Genomic DNA, 15130 nt, shown 5'->3' on the forward strand with positions numbered 1-15130 from the left:
GAATGTCCTGTTCCTAGTTGATTCGCAGTGATCTGTTGGTACTCCATTTTTCAAGTTTTTATTGATTATTATTTTATTGCTACTGATAACTCGGTATATCAAGTACCACGGCTCTTTTTGATGTGGTATTGTTTATTTTCTTTGTCTTATTACTTTTTGTCATATAAGACACCAAACTAAAACACTGCATATTTAAAAGAGCTCTTAATCTGATCTGAAATCAATTGAAATCATTTTCTAATATCTGACATAATCAGTAAATAGTATCTCACTTTGTGTCTTCAGTTAAAACAAACTAAGAAATAACCTCATCTAAATTAATGCTTGATTGACTGAGGAGCCTACAGTTCCCATAATGCACTCGACGCGCCTCGTTTCCGGTCCTGCGCCGTTTCTGGAGCGGATTGGAACCCGGAGTCAGGACTCGATAAATGAAGGGTCTCTTGCAGAAAAGGTAACGTGTTTTCCCAGAAATGTACATCGATTTTCTTCCAAATGGCGACGCAGTTTTATAGTAGAGGTGCAGCCGTCTCGTCCTGTTCGCTGTGAGTTTCCCTGAACCGCCTCCGCTGCCGACTGCATGGCGTTGTTCAACATCGACTCCGGTTTGGAGGTTTGCGTCTCCGGTCCATCCGCCATACCGACTGTTCTTTGTTACATTTTAGTGAAGAGGAACCGCGCAGATCGGAGTTAAAACCCGGCTAGAGTTTGGGAACGATTCAAATCCTGGATCCCATCTCCTACCCGGACTGCATACGTTAACATGCGAGCTCCATAAAGCAGTTCATGATATAACACAGTGGTGTTGAGCTGGGAAGTGTGATAGAGTCAGTGCAGCTCAGGACTTCCAGTTAAAAGTGTGTAGACAGGCTCGGAAGTTATGTTCCCCTCTTCCATACTCTTTAAACGAGTTCCGTGCTATAAATGTACATTTTCTAAGTAAGTGGCTGCTGACCATCCTTCAGTCTTATCTGATCCTAGTTTCCTATAAGTGCTGTGTTGAACTGTCTCTCCTCCATTTGTAGGTTAGAATAATGACTGAGCAGGCGCCAGATGAGTTTATCTGTAAGTATGAATCCAGCTGTTACTGTACACTGTGTGTGTGTGTGTGTGTGTGTGTGTGTGTGTGTGTGTGTGTGAGTGTGAGAGAGAGACTGGGCTGTGATGACAGTTGTGATGTGTGTCACAGGGTGTGAGGACTGTGGACAGTACCATGATTCTGAGTGTCCTGAGCTGGGACCTCTTGTGACCGTCCAGGACTCTTTCGTCCTCAGCCGAGCTCGGTGAGTGACAGCTCCCGGTTTCTGGACTAGTGATCTCATCCTATCATTGAGCTTTGGTTCAGTTTTATGGGATGAACACAGAGATGACTGCCTTTTCATATCATACATATTTGTTGTTGTTGTTCTTGCCCCAAATCAGATCATCACTTCCAAACAGCTTGGAGATCAGAGAGGTGACTAATGGGGTGGAGGGGGTGTTTGTCCAGCGACGGCTGGTCAAGAGGACTCGGTTTGGGCCTTTTGAGGCTAAGAGGGTCCCCCATCTACAGAAGGAGGGAGCGTTTCCACTGAAGGTCCGACAAATGAATCCTGACCCAGTTTCTCTGTATAGTAGACATGTTCGGGTCTTACAGTGCACGAGCAGCTTGAATCGTTTATTCTCCATCCATCTACAACAGGTCTTCCAGAAGAACGGCATGGTGGTGTGCTTTGACTCCAGCAGTGAGGAAGACTGCAACTGGATGATGCTGGTACGACCTGCGACCGACCACAAACACCAGAATCTGACGGCTTACCAGCAGGATGACGAAGTGTACTTCAACACCTCCCAGGTGACAGCAGCCATCCCAAACCAGAGTATTCTGAGTTATCCTTCAAGACGGGACTGGTTGTCATGTTTGTGTCTGCTGTTTGTTTCCCAGGATGTGCTCCCAGGAACAGAGCTGAGGGTCTGGTACGGAGCTTTCTACGCCAAGAAGATGGAGAAGCCCGTGCTGAAGCCTCCACTTCAGCCACCTCCACCTCAGACAGGGACATGACATTAAAGCTTTATTATTTTTTTCCTGTCACCGTGGCAACAGTGAGTTTTAGCTTATAGTTTCTCTCTTCTTCTTCTTCTCTCTCTTCAGAAGTGACATCATCACCTGCTAAAACAGAGGAGACTTCAGAGAAAGAAGCCCACATACCCTCAGCGGCTGAGGAAAGTGGAGCAGGTAAGCTAAACATCCCTCCATCTTCATTTGCTTCTCACAGTGTGTCCAACAAGCGTGGAAGTGAAACTGTTTACCCCTTCAAAATACCTCTAACCTGAGGAGATGCCATGGCATATCTTCACGCACTCTGAATCCTTTTACTTCTTCCTGTTGTTCACAGGCAACATGCTGAGTCGTCTTGATGAGGTGAGCACAGTAATAGGGCTTCCAGTCGACCCGCTCCCTCCTCAGCAGGAGAGCCTGGTCGGCGCAGACAAGGAGGAAAGTGGCCTCCCTGCAGCGCAGCTGGGTCCCAAGACCGGGCAGGTTAGAGGGAGAAGAGCTAAGGGACGCAGACTTGGAGCCATAGCAACCACAGGCAAAAATAAAGGTGAAAAAGCAGTTTAGTGGGTTTGTATTGGAGCAGAACACGCTCACAATCCTGTTTAGAGACAGATGAACACTTGCAATTAATCTAAAACATCATCAGTAAACATCAGGATTTGTGTTAGTCCTTGAAAGAGTCAGAGCCTCTTCAGAGATTTACTATTCTGAATTGACATTCAGGAACCACGCAGTCAGAAACATTCATCATCGTAAAAGCAGAGCTGCTTGTTATTCCACTGTGCTTGCATTTCCCAGTGCAGTGTAGGCACACATAGATAATGTAGCCCATACAGCTTCCTCTTTATCTGGAGACACGAGCGTGTCCACTTGCTTTACCTCACCTTCACCGTCCGTGTCACCCTCTCTTCCTCTACGTGTTGCGTGTCGCGTAACATGTAATGGCATCTGATCAAGAATGTGATGGGTTCAGACATGTTCTGCAGAGGAACACTTTAGGAAAATGTTTCTCGTCATTATCTGAAGTGGTTGGTTAGTGGTTCTAACACACTGAGCTAAGAGTGTGTGTTTTTGTGGCTCAATAAACGTCTGCATGAATGTTCAGTATTTATCAGTATGAATAATAAACAGACTAATCCAGCATCAGTTTCATCTCTCTTTGACACTGGGTTCCTGATGTGTGCAGATGTCAAGCTCACAGTGGAGACCTCTGCGCCAGTGGGCCCAGAGGCAGCAGCAGCAGCAGCAGAGAGGACTCCAGACAGCGGGGCTGTCCTGAAGAGACACAAAGCCAGAGAGCACAAGAGGGTTTACCGCTGCTCCCTCTGCAACAAGGTCTTCCAGAACAGCAGCAATCTGAACAGACACATCCGATCTCATGGTAGGTGGCGATTTGAAAAGCTAACGTTAGCTTTCAAAGCAGCATTTAATTGATCAGCTCTTTCTGAAAAATGACAAAACTGAATCGATTCAGATGGAGTGGATGTATAGTGGTAACGCATCCTTCGTGCGCATCCTCCCAGGTGACAAGCTGTTCAAGTGTGACGAATGTGACAAGTTGTTCAGCCGCAAGGAGAGTCTGAAGCAGCACATCTCCTACAAGCACAGCAAGAACGTGGTGGGTGTTAGTTCAAGAGCTTTTTTAATAATAATATTGACACACTTTACTGCATGTGTTGGTTGATGTCTTCTTTTTTTGCACACCCATCAGCCTGATCAAGAGTACAAACATAAATGCAACACGTGTGAGAAATCCTTTCGCCTGGAAAATGCCTTAAAGTTCCACAATTGCCGGACAGGTAGTATGGTCTGTTTGTTGTTGTTGTTGTTGTTGGTTGTCTGATGCCGGCTGAGCCTGTTTGATGGTCATTGCTTCTGTCACTTCAGATGACAAGACGTTCCAGTGCGACATCTGCTCGCGCTTCTTCTCCACCAACAGCAACCTGTCCAAGCACAAGAAGAAGCACGGGGAGAAGCTCTATTCCTGCGAAATCTGCAACAAGATGTTTTACCGCAAAGACGTGATGCAGGAGCACCACAGGAGGCACGGAGTGGGTGAGTCCGGGAGCAAGGTCGTACTGTGACCTTTGTGGGGTTTGATGCTTTATCATTGTCTGTCACGTTGTGGGAAACGTTAACTTCACATTTTGTGTTATTGATGTTTTTATTCACCTTATTTCTAATGTTCTAATGTCATTTGATACAGAATGTATAGAGACCGTTTTCTAGTTTTCTGGATATATCAGTCATGGAATGTGATCTGCTTTTCACCAAAGTTACCAAGCAGTTAAAAAACAAACAGTGACGATCTTTTATATCTTTAGTGAGCACGCTCATTAAACATACGTAGTGATTCTTTTAATAGAAACCTCAAACATGCTCTTCCTGTAGCTCCGGATCAGCTTCACTCAGCCTAAAGCCGTGACCTCTCAGTGCAGCAGCTCCACATCATGATGCTTCAACCATTTCACTTCACTGTTGGGATGTCGGGCTCTTTTTGTGTCCTTGTGTGGTTTGTGGGTGCCAAACCCTTGATTTCTTCTGACCACAAGACATTTTCCAGTAGTGTTAGTTCAGGTGTGCAGGGGCTTCTTCTGTGATGACCTGCTATGGATCCCATGCCTGTTTAATGTTTCGCATGTGGTTGACTCATGAACAGATGTTAACCAGATGGAACTAATCCTTACAGTCTTTAGCTGTTACTCTAGGTTTCTAGAGCTAGCTTTCTTGTGTTGTGTGAGAGTAGTCTGTCCATATTATGATCCTCATGTTCAACAGGACATTTAATTTCTATATTGTGAAGAGTCTGGAAACAAAGACCTCAGGTTTTGGGCAATCCCCATATTTCCATGAACAATATTTGCTACAGGAGCCTAACTGAACTAACTTTGGTTTAACTACACCCACTGACATCATATTCCACATCGACCACAGTCCAAACACATCATACTGTAACTGTAATGATGTTCACGACACTACTAACTGAACGACTTAAACCTCCACATAAACAGTCCAAGTCCAAAGTCCAAGTAGCCATTTCACTTGACTCACTTCAATATATGTTTTTGATCAACCAGTCACAGGTTTTAAAACAATGCCTCACACCTAGCAGTGTGCTCAACCACACCGCCTCACTGAGATAAGAGTTGTTGTCCTGTTTTTCAGCTACATTAGGAGCTCCTTAAGAGTATAAACCCTCACATCACATGTTTCGTCCAGTATATGCAGAAAACCAGAAACCTACTCATGTATTCAAAGACATATGGGAACTAAACATTACTGAATGTAGATACCCAACATCTGCCAACAAGTTGATAAAGTGGAGAGTTTGCATCAAGTGCGTCTCTGAGTTTGCACGTCACCACGTTTTCTCTGCCGGGTTTGTGAACACTTTCCTGAACTAAACCCACAATGCATCTGGGCAGGACCAAAGCACATGAAGAGAGAGGAGCTGGAGGCCAATGGAGAAGAAGGGACCAAGTACAGGAAGGAGCCATCACCCTGTCCCATCTGTGGCAAGGTGAGCTCTGCTCAGCAACTAGGTTTTTAAACCTTTAACTAACTGCACATACTGTAAATCCCACAGGTAAAAATCCACCATAGGTGACCAAAAAGACTTTATCAGTGATGTGTGTGTGTGTGTGCAGGTGTTCTCCTGCAGGAGTAACATGAACAAGCATCTGTTGACTCACGGTGATAAGAAGTACACCTGTGAGATCTGTGGCCGCAAGTTCTTCCGCGTCGACGTCCTTCGAGATCACATTCACGTTCACTTCAAGGTGAGAAGGAAAATTAAAACCTTACATTCATCATGTTAATGTCGATGAATCTTGTTTCAAACAGTGTCCATCCTGTGTCATCTGCCTGTTCACCCTGTACCTGGCAGTCAGAGGGTTTACCTCTGAGGGAAAACATACAGACCAATGTAAATTCACTGGTTATTTCTGTTTCCAGTGCTGCTGCTCTCCTCTGGACAATTTCATTTACTCCTTCTTAGCTGAGGCGGCAACACGGTGCAATCAGATCTGAATGCTAATACATATGCATCATGTTTACCAGCAAGCTGCGAAGGCAGCAGCCACCTCAGCACCCACTTCCCAGTCTCATCACACATTCCGTTTGAATGAAAATGTACATATATTACCAGGTTTTACCCGATCGTATGCTCAGTGCCTCCCAAACATGTTTTGACATATGTTGTTAAAAGGAAGCACAAAATGAGCGGTAGACGCAGTTCGATCCATCACCATGGTGATTAGATTTCACCTCGGATCACACACATTTCAAATGATGATTTGACACCCTGTGTGAACGGCAGCGAGCGTCACTCAATCGACTCATTTGGGGGAGTTGCTTTGGTTTCAGGACATAGCCTTAATGGACGAGCAGGAGAGAGAAGTCTTCATCAGGAAGATCGGCATCTCGGCTGGCAACAGCGATGAGACGGACGATGACGAAGAGGACGACGATCCTGAGCACCACAAGTACAACTGCAAGAAATGTCAAGTAAGCCTGGTGCTGACGGCCACGGAGGAGGCCTGCAGACGTCAACACATACTGTGTCATTCATCTGAACCCATTATTACCTTGTAGTAGAGCTCTCAGAGTTGGTCTGGTGGAAGCACGTTAGAATATTAAATGTTTAGTCTTCAGTCCCAGTTATCTTGAGCAGAGTTGCAGGTTTACAAACATGTTCAAGGTTTTTCAAGAATCAGAGCTTTGGTGACAGATGTATAAAGATGTATAAAGATGTATAAAGCCCCCATTTGCACACAACTAGGAGCAGATAGAGTAAACTTATAATCACTGCACATGTGTTTGTTTTACACTAATCACACACCAACTCCCAAGCTTCCTGCTCGTGTGTTTCCAGCTGTCGTTTGCAAAGGGAAAAGAGTACCTGAAGCACATCATGGAGCAGCACAAGGAGAGAGGCTACGGCTGCGGCATCTGCAACCGACGCTTTGCGCTGAAAGCCACGTACAACGCTCACCTGGTCATCCACCGAGAGCAGCTGCCCGACCCTGCAGTGCAGAAGTAAGACCGCGGGAAGCCGAACCTAAACACGTGTTTGGTGCTGCACATGTGTTTGTGTAGGTTTGTCTAGTCAAGGCTGAGACACCAGATAAGTAGGAGGCAGGGAATGTCAGCTGAGGTCTGGTGTATACTGACTGTAGGAAACAAGTGTGTTTGAAGCCTATAAATATATGTTGATCACAAATAAAGATAAACACATGTTAAAATGTGCTCATCTCTCCTAAAGGTACATTCATCCATGTGAAATTTGCGGCAGAATCTTCAACAGTATCGGAAACCTGGAAAGGCACAAGATCATCCACACCGGTGAGTCCCTGTGGAAAATGGAGGTCACTACCTAGAAATAGGTATTTTTTCATTTTACATGTTAATTGAATGTGTGTGTTTGATCGTCCAGGTGTGAAGAGCCACAGCTGCGACAAGTGTGGCAAGTCATTCGCAAGAAAAGACATGCTGAAGGAGCACCTCAGGGTGCACGACGACATCCGAGACTTCCTGTGTGCAGAGTGTGGGAAAGGTGAACGTCTCGCCGTTACATCGCACACCTTTGTCCTTTTTTTCACAATCAGCATAGTTGTAGTTGACAGTGTTTTGGGTCACTGCCGTGTTGAAGAAAGGTTTTCCCTCTGCAGGCATGAAAACCAAACACGCTCTGAGACACCACATGAAGCTCCACAAGGGCATCAAAGAGTACGAGTGTAAGGAGTGTAACCGCAAGTTCGCCCAAAAGGTCAACATGCTGAAACACTACAAGAGACATACAGGTGAAAACACGTGCTGCATCACTGGTCTCATGAAGAGATTTTTTTTTTTTTACTGCAAGTGCATCTTCACCTGACGCTGCCAGAGAAAACACAGACATTACATCATGTGTTTTTCTTCTTCTTCTCTAACCCTTCACCTGCAGGTATAAAGGACTTCATGTGTGAACTGTGTGGAAAGACGTTCAGCGAGAGGACGACTCTAGAGACACACAAGCTCATCCACACAGGCACGTCTCATGTCACGGCACGTTAAAACCAGGCAGCTCACTCGCCTATGCTGTGCTGACTATTCTAAGCCAGTTTCAGGCCGAACATGGGAGCCTGTAATTTAGCTTATTTTTCCCCACTATGTTCAGATCCAGAGACATGTAGTAGAAAGTGAATCTGCAGCTTGATTTATGCAGCCAGAAGCACGTAAAAATATCCCCAACCGCCACTCAGAAATTAAAGGTTTACTATAATTTACTGTAAAACTGGAGGAGTTGGAGAGTGGCTGACGGGTTGGTTAGGAAGATAAGAGTTTCCCTCTTTTTCGCTGCAGTGGGTAAGACGTGGACATGTGCAACGTGCGATAAGAAGTACCTGACGGAGTACATGCTGCAGAAGCATGTCCACCTGACCCACGAGAAGGTGGAGGCTCAGTCATGTCACCTCTGTGGGACAAAGGTGTCCACACGCGCATCCATGAACCGACACCTGCGACGCAAACACCCAGAGGTTAGTCGAGATGCTCCTGTCAGGAAGCAGCTTGTACCTGCTTGAAAACCTTAGAGGGGGTCTCGCCAAACGTGTGATTGTTGCCATTTGTGCTTCTAGGTTGTGTCTGTGAGACTGGACGAGTTCGATGATCTTCAGGAACCTTCGACAATCAGTGATTCGTCTATCAGCATTGTGCAGGTTTGAATAAGTGCTGGGTTTCTGGATCTGCGACCTCCTCATTTCTCCATTCACCCATGTCTCTGTTGTTGCTCTCGTCTGTGTTTATTTTATCAGTTTGAGATGCGGACACGGGCTGATGACAGCAGACAGTGTGTGTATGTGCACAGAAATGAGACAATTAGCTTCTCAGCTCAGTTTACGTTTTGTGTTATTTAGGTTCGGACTTCCTTGTCCTGCACTTTAGTATGTTTGAGTTCCTTTGTGTTAACTGAGCATTCTGTCTCAGCTGTGTATGGTAGTGTTGCTTTGTTACCTATTATACTTGTGTACATCCACGCTTGAGTTTGTCACTGATCACATGTTAACATGTAACATTTCACCTTCTTTGTTCAGCCCACCCTGACCTTGGAAAAAGACAGCATGTCTCAGGATAGGCCCAGCCGACCAACCCGGCACCCCAGGAAGAAGCAGAGAGTGCTAGCAGAGCCGGAGCTCTCTGAGCCCGATGAGTACGTCGATTTCACTGAGCCAAGACACGAGCCCATGGCAGAGTTCAACACCGTCATTGTCGGTGATGAGACAGAGACGAGCTCTGCTGTGCAGAGTATCCAGCAGGTACGTAGGAAAATGTGCACAGAGATAGCTGCTTTATGATTAGAGTAAGATTTTTCACATGGAGGCTTGATATAAAGCAGGTGACCTGATAGTTTAAGCAAATGAAGCTGAACTTAATAATAAAATCCACTGAAGCAGTGATCTGTGGGAACACAGTGCTTTCACCTCTTCAGCTCTGTGATGCTTTGATCTCTGGTTATTATCAACAAAAAGAAAATGATCATTAGAACTGTAGGTTGTTATCATCAAATCAAATGTTCTTCTGCACAGGTAATAATGAAATTTGACCTGCGACACTAACACCTCACTGTTGCATTTCAAAGTTGTTGATGGTACATATTGAACTGAAACAGGAAACTGTGAAGACTCTTTGCAGGCTGCCAAGCGTAGGCTGTTTCTCTGACTGAGCTTCTGCTGCTGTTTCAGGTCGTGGTCCTCGGAGACCCCAGTGCTTCATCAGCCTCCTCCCCCAACAATTCTGTGGGGCTGACTAACATCACCGTCACACCGATCACCAGCCACGCCCCTGCCCAGTTCACCAGCCTGCAGCCTGTAGCTGTGGGCCACCTGACAGCCAGCGACCGGCCCCTCACGCTGGACAATTCAATTCTCACCGTCACCTTTGACACAGTCAGCGGCTCCGCTATGCTGCACAACCGTCCCGCTGAGCTTGTCCCAGAGACGGTGGGTCCCAGTGGAAGCACCGCACCTCAGTCAGTTGCCCACTTCATCAATTTCACTACTCTGGTCAACCCCATGAGCCACCAGCTGGAGGCCCCGACTCTCTCCTGGAGGCCTGTACCAGCAGCTGAGGGCGGTCAGGTCACCCCGGTGGTGGAGGGTACTCAGGGGGAGTGTCAGGAGGGCCAGAGCCAGGGCCCAGAGCCAGGCCAGGCCAACCAGAGCCAGCCCCCCACTCCACAGCAGCAGAGTGGCTCTGCACAGCAGATGTTCAGCTACTGAGCAGAGACCAGAGGTGCTGGTCACCTCTCACTCACAGACATTGTTTCATGGTAGAGAAGGTTTCCTAGATGAATTGTACAAAGCTTTGATCGCTGTCACCCAGATGCCTCTCCAGCCCAATAATTCTCTATCACACTGAAAAAAACAAAGTCAATGTCAAAAAAAAGAGAGAGAGAGAGAGAGAGACTGGTACATTCTGCCACAATCACTGACGCTCCTCTGGAAGACCTCCATTTCAAACCAAAGCAACATGTTGAACAATCTATTGCCTTACCAGTCTTTAAAAACGAGCATGTGTTCAAGTTAAATCTGCTGCTTGAATAGTGAAAAATTGAACAGAACCAACCTTTAAAGAAGAAGACGCAGTTTGTCCATTTGACAACTTCCATGAAAATACCGGGTTGTGTGTTACGGGATGTTTGGCATATTCCTAAAAGTGTTTCAGTCATGAAATGTTATTTTTGAATGCTGTAAACTGTAATTATTGTTAGAACTGCCTGGAAAGTGTGCTGGAAAACCTTTTCTACTGTTATTTTTAAACAAAATGTCTCCTTACACGTGTTCTTGTTGTCATGTGTCATATCAGTTTAGGTGTGTGTGTGTGTGTGTGTGTGTGAGTGAGTGAGTGAGTGTGTGAGAGCGAGCTGAGCAGTGACAACCAGCCACAATCAGGTACATTACAGCATCAACAAGGTTCACAGTGAAAATTCAGTAAATCTGCTTTTGTCTCCGTCTGTTTACTTCTACTACTGTTTTCTTGAATTCCTCAGATCTCAGCCAGATGCATCGTCCTGTAGTCAGTCAGAAGCTGGCAGCTTTTCTGCCAACAGCATGTGAGTGTAACACACACTCCGTCTACAGACAGGTGCGTGTGTGTGTGTGAGTGTTTAAATTATTTGAATATTTTCCCAAAGATTAGTTGGAAATGTCATTGACCAATCCAAAATCAAACAATTAGATGAGATGAAATTGGCAGCAGAAGTTTGAGATGCAGACTTCCAGCACATTATTTTGCTTTAAACGGTATCTGGTTGAATAACTTATTTGCTTAAAGCTGTTTTCTTGCTGATCCACTTTCTGTACAACTCAGAATTCCTACTCATCAGTAACAACAAGCTATTGTGGTCAAGAAGCAGCAAAACAGGCCCAAAGCAACCTGTAGACAGACAGCAGTGTTCTTTTAGGAAAGCGTCTTCTTCCTTGCAACTCTGCCATCTTGTCTTGGACCACTAACCCCACAAAGACTCCAAACCCTGAGTGCAGACCATCTGATTTGCCCTTCAAATGAATGACTATCATAAAGTGAACATGTTCCTGGTTGTATTAAAATTGGATCAGATTTTAGCTCCTACAGAAATGGAGACGGTTCTAAGAGGTTCACAACAAGTGACACCTGATACTTTAGATACTTACATTACATGGAAGGGTACCAACATATTTGCTCTTGTCTGTTTATATTATGAATTGTACATATTTTAGTATTTTTATAACTATAAAACTTTGTTTCACTTAATGTAAGTTGAGTCCAGTTGTGTATTTCATACTCTCTGTATCTGGGCCTGTTGTTTAATGCTGGACAGTTCCAACACAGCACTGACCTCTTATTATAAATGTACAAGTAACAGTTTAAGCAACTTTTCACAGTCAGTCCTCAGTGTTTCCAATGTCAGACTAGATTTAGTTTTATAACAATAAATACTGCAGAAGCTCAAGTGTGAAACTGAATGCTTGAATAGGAACCTTCCAGCAGATGGCGATAAAGATCTAGATCATCTTATGCATCAGGAGAAACATGTTACTACTATTACTGTTGAATATTGCACATGAATTCCATTAATGTAATGTAATTAATATATTTGTTCCACAACTAAGACTAACAACAAAACAAGATTTTTAAGATTTAGGGTAAAGACCTTTCACCCAGAGCTCCGTGCACCGTATACATCTGTAGTACATCACATCACATCACATCACAGTAACACATTCATTTAAACACTGCTAACCAAACCATTTATATTTACTGAACACCAGCAGCTGCATTCCTGGAATAATTAGGGTGCCAACACACACTCCTAAGAACACTTAATGACAGCAGGAACAAAATACTCTGGAATAGATTCAACCTAGATATAGGATGCCAGCACATACCTGCACCGCCACCTGCGAACATGCCGTCACAAGCCAGGACTCAAACACTGTGACAAACTAAGAACGAGGACAGGGCTGTAAATGATTGTTGTCTGCAGCATGTTATGATAAATGTTTATGAGATGGTTTATTCTTAACTAACTGCTGCCTTCATTGGGAACGTTTATTGGATTCACAGAGGTGACAGAAGTACAAACACTAAAAAAAAATGTAAAAGTATCTGTACCTGCCTAAAAAAGCAGATTAACAAAGCTCTCTACTGAAGTCAAACACAACAGCAACATCAAGTTGAGTCCACAGGAGAACCACGTCAGTGGCTTTTACTCTTTTACAACTAGAGTAAAAGCATTAATACTTCATTAGGACTTCAGTCAGATAGAAGTACTAAGACATTAGCATCCAATTATACTTAGAGTGCCCAAAGTACTGGAGAATACTATATATGTAGATACACACACATACACATATATAGTATTAAGGCTTTCATATGCAAACATCACTAATGTAGGTGGAGCCATGAACCATTTTATGCACTGATAGCTGCTTAATTCATAAAAATACAACATAATTAGCTGATTACAGAAGGTAATCTACATTTGCAAAGTAACTAATAACTACAGCTGTCAAAAAAGTACAAAAGTGAACAATTTCCATCTCGACTGTAACAGAGTGAAATTAAAAGTAACACAGAGAAAATTCTTTTGAACTCAAACTTGTCCTTGAGCTCAGCACATGAGTAAGTTGAATAACTACTGGCTGCCTCTGTTGATCGCTCATGCTGACTGATAGCCGCCATTTGCAGTATTTCACACCAGCTCATTTGAATTTCGCATAAACACAGTGGAGGAAAGTGGTCTGTCCTGATCTCTTATGTTTCTGATCAGAGCAGCAGCACAGATGAAAAGAGCTGATTCATTAACACACCAATAAAACATCTTCCTCCATTCTAATTACCAGACGTGTGATGACGCCCAGGAATACATTTACACTTTACACAGGTGGGGGGAGGGGCTCTCACATCAAAGGGTCCTGTCTACCATTAGACAAGTGAAAGGGTGAAAGTTCACTGATGACTACTGTCAGGAGCCTGACATGAAGCCCAGCTCCTCACACACCAGTCTGATCTGCTGTTGTCTCAGCTGCGTCCCTGATGACATTTTTAGACTTAGTTTTTATACCTCGTCCTTCCAGTTTCCTAGTTAAATCTGGAGGCTAGGGTGGAGGAGGGTTATATCATGAGATCATGTGTTACACCACTAACTCAAAAGGTAGGCTTGTCAGCAGCTAATCACCACAAAGCAAATAATATAACATAGAGCGAATTGCATTTCAACCATACTTATGTCTTTCAACAGAACAAGTGAAGTGACGCCCCGAGCATCGAAGACCCCAAAAACACAGTCTGCATGCACAAAGGTGGATGTTCAGGTAAAATCATTCTTAATACAAGAACAAGAGAAGAAAATATTCAAGACCAGCAAAAGAAATGAGAGATTTACTGGGATCAGAGTAAAATGAACTTTATCAAAACGTTTAGGAGGGAAACCTGGATTATCCTAGATGGATTTCCCCCCAGTAAAATGTAGTGAAAAGGTCTCTGTAAAAATACGGAGTGATGGTTACATGTTGTCAATTTAGTTAAAATGTCTCAATAATTATATTTATTAAGTGGAATCCAAAGGATGGAGGTGGAGCAGTCACTGTGCACAGGCTAATCAAAAGCCACTCAGCTGCTAAATGCGTCAATAACATATATTTTAACAGTGACTAGCTGCAATATTCACCCAGGGCCCAAAGAACATACATTAGTGGTAATGCTTTTGGTTGTTGTTGTTTTTCACATCACATCTAAGATTCAACCCTCCTCTCAACCCCGGTCATTTCCATACACTTCCTAAGATGGACGAGGTTTCTACATTTGTGTGATAGTTCCCTTATGATTAATGATGTATTCTAGAAATATGCCTCATTATATTTATGCCAAGCAATAAAAGACATAAAGCTGAGATAAGAGCAGTCTGCCACACTGACGCTTTATGATAAGAGAACATGTTACAGTTTCCTAGTGACGCAGGTTTAAAAGCTCCTAAGAGCTTTAAGTGTCCTTGAGAATTGTTATGAGCTCCAGTGCTGAATTAGATTTCATTGTATATGTATTATTCTAAAAATACAATAGACTAGATACAATTAATAATAATTGATAATTATAGCAACAGCATCCAACTTAATTAATCCTAATTAAATCTGGTGCATGTGGACGTCATCATTAGTTCACACACACCTGTTTTCTGTCACACACTGTTCTGTCACTGTTATATTTGAGCTTCTAATGATCCCCAGCTGTGAAAGAACGTGATGTTCCCCTCTGCTGGATGAGTTTGTGCACACATTCCCAAACCTTTTAGTCAATATCACATAACCCACCTGTTGTTGACATATTCTCCCGTCTTACCTCTGGAGGGCTTAGTTGAATAATGGTCTACAGTGGGACAAAGGTGTGTTTATGAAATGACACATTCCTGGGTTCATGGACTCTGGCTCATTACAAATCTTCTTTTCTTTTCTTTATGGCAGAAACCTGAGAGGTGTTGGGACTTCGGGGTAGGTGGAAAACAATTGTCTACAGAGGCATACACTGGCACCGAGGTGCCTTGTGGCTTGTTTTTATTTCTTTAGTTAACTTTTT

The 15130-nt window shown here is 43.9% G+C and overlaps 1 protein-coding gene across 3 annotated transcripts; it reads left to right on the plus strand.

Annotated features, from left to right (window-relative positions):
- Positions 1–355: 355 nt before the first annotated feature.
- On the plus strand, positions 356–11757 carry prdm15 (PR domain containing 15). 3 transcript variants are annotated; one of them, XR_003299555.1, is made up of 25 exons: positions 356–454; positions 1026–1065; positions 1190–1283; positions 1423–1576; positions 1682–1834; positions 1925–2033; positions 2132–2215; positions 2376–2585; positions 3225–3419; positions 3562–3656; positions 3750–3837; positions 3926–4093; positions 5464–5558; positions 5686–5817; positions 6404–6544; positions 6912–7075; positions 7302–7381; positions 7473–7592; positions 7708–7839; positions 7983–8066; positions 8381–8556; positions 8656–8736; positions 9112–9333; positions 9760–10968; positions 11067–11757. XR_003299555.1 is itself a non-coding variant. In XM_026370705.2 (24 exons), exons 1-24 carry the CDS (start codon positions 356–358, stop codon positions 10294–10296), a joined length of 3453 nt encoding a protein of 1150 aa, XP_026226490.1. In that variant the 3' UTR covers positions 10297–11757. The 3 variants fall into 3 exon arrangements, 2 of the variants coding, with proteins under 2 accessions (XP_026226490.1, XP_026226491.1); XM_026370705.2 differs by having other exon boundaries at positions 9760–11757; XM_026370706.1 differs by lacking the exon at positions 356–454 and adding an exon at positions 462–939 and having other exon boundaries at positions 9760–11757.
- The last annotated feature ends 3373 nt before the right edge of the window (positions 11758–15130 follow it).

This window comes from Anabas testudineus, chromosome 14 (assembly GCF_900324465.2).
Source record: "Anabas testudineus chromosome 14, fAnaTes1.2, whole genome shotgun sequence".
Taxonomy (NCBI): domain Eukaryota; kingdom Metazoa; phylum Chordata; class Actinopteri; order Anabantiformes; family Anabantidae; genus Anabas; species Anabas testudineus.

Coding starts and splice junctions, on each gene's coding strand:
- prdm15 (XM_026370705.2), top strand. CDS start 356: ATGCACTCGACGCGCCTCGTTTCCGGTCCTGCGCCGTTTCTGGAGCGG. Junction 6,545..6,911: donor ACAACTGCAAGAAATGTCAA/GTAAGCCTGGTG, acceptor GTGTGTTTCCAG/CTGTCGTTTGCAAAGGGAAA. Junction 9,334..9,759: donor CTGTGCAGAGTATCCAGCAG/GTACGTAGGAAA, acceptor CTGCTGTTTCAG/GTCGTGGTCCTCGGAGACCC.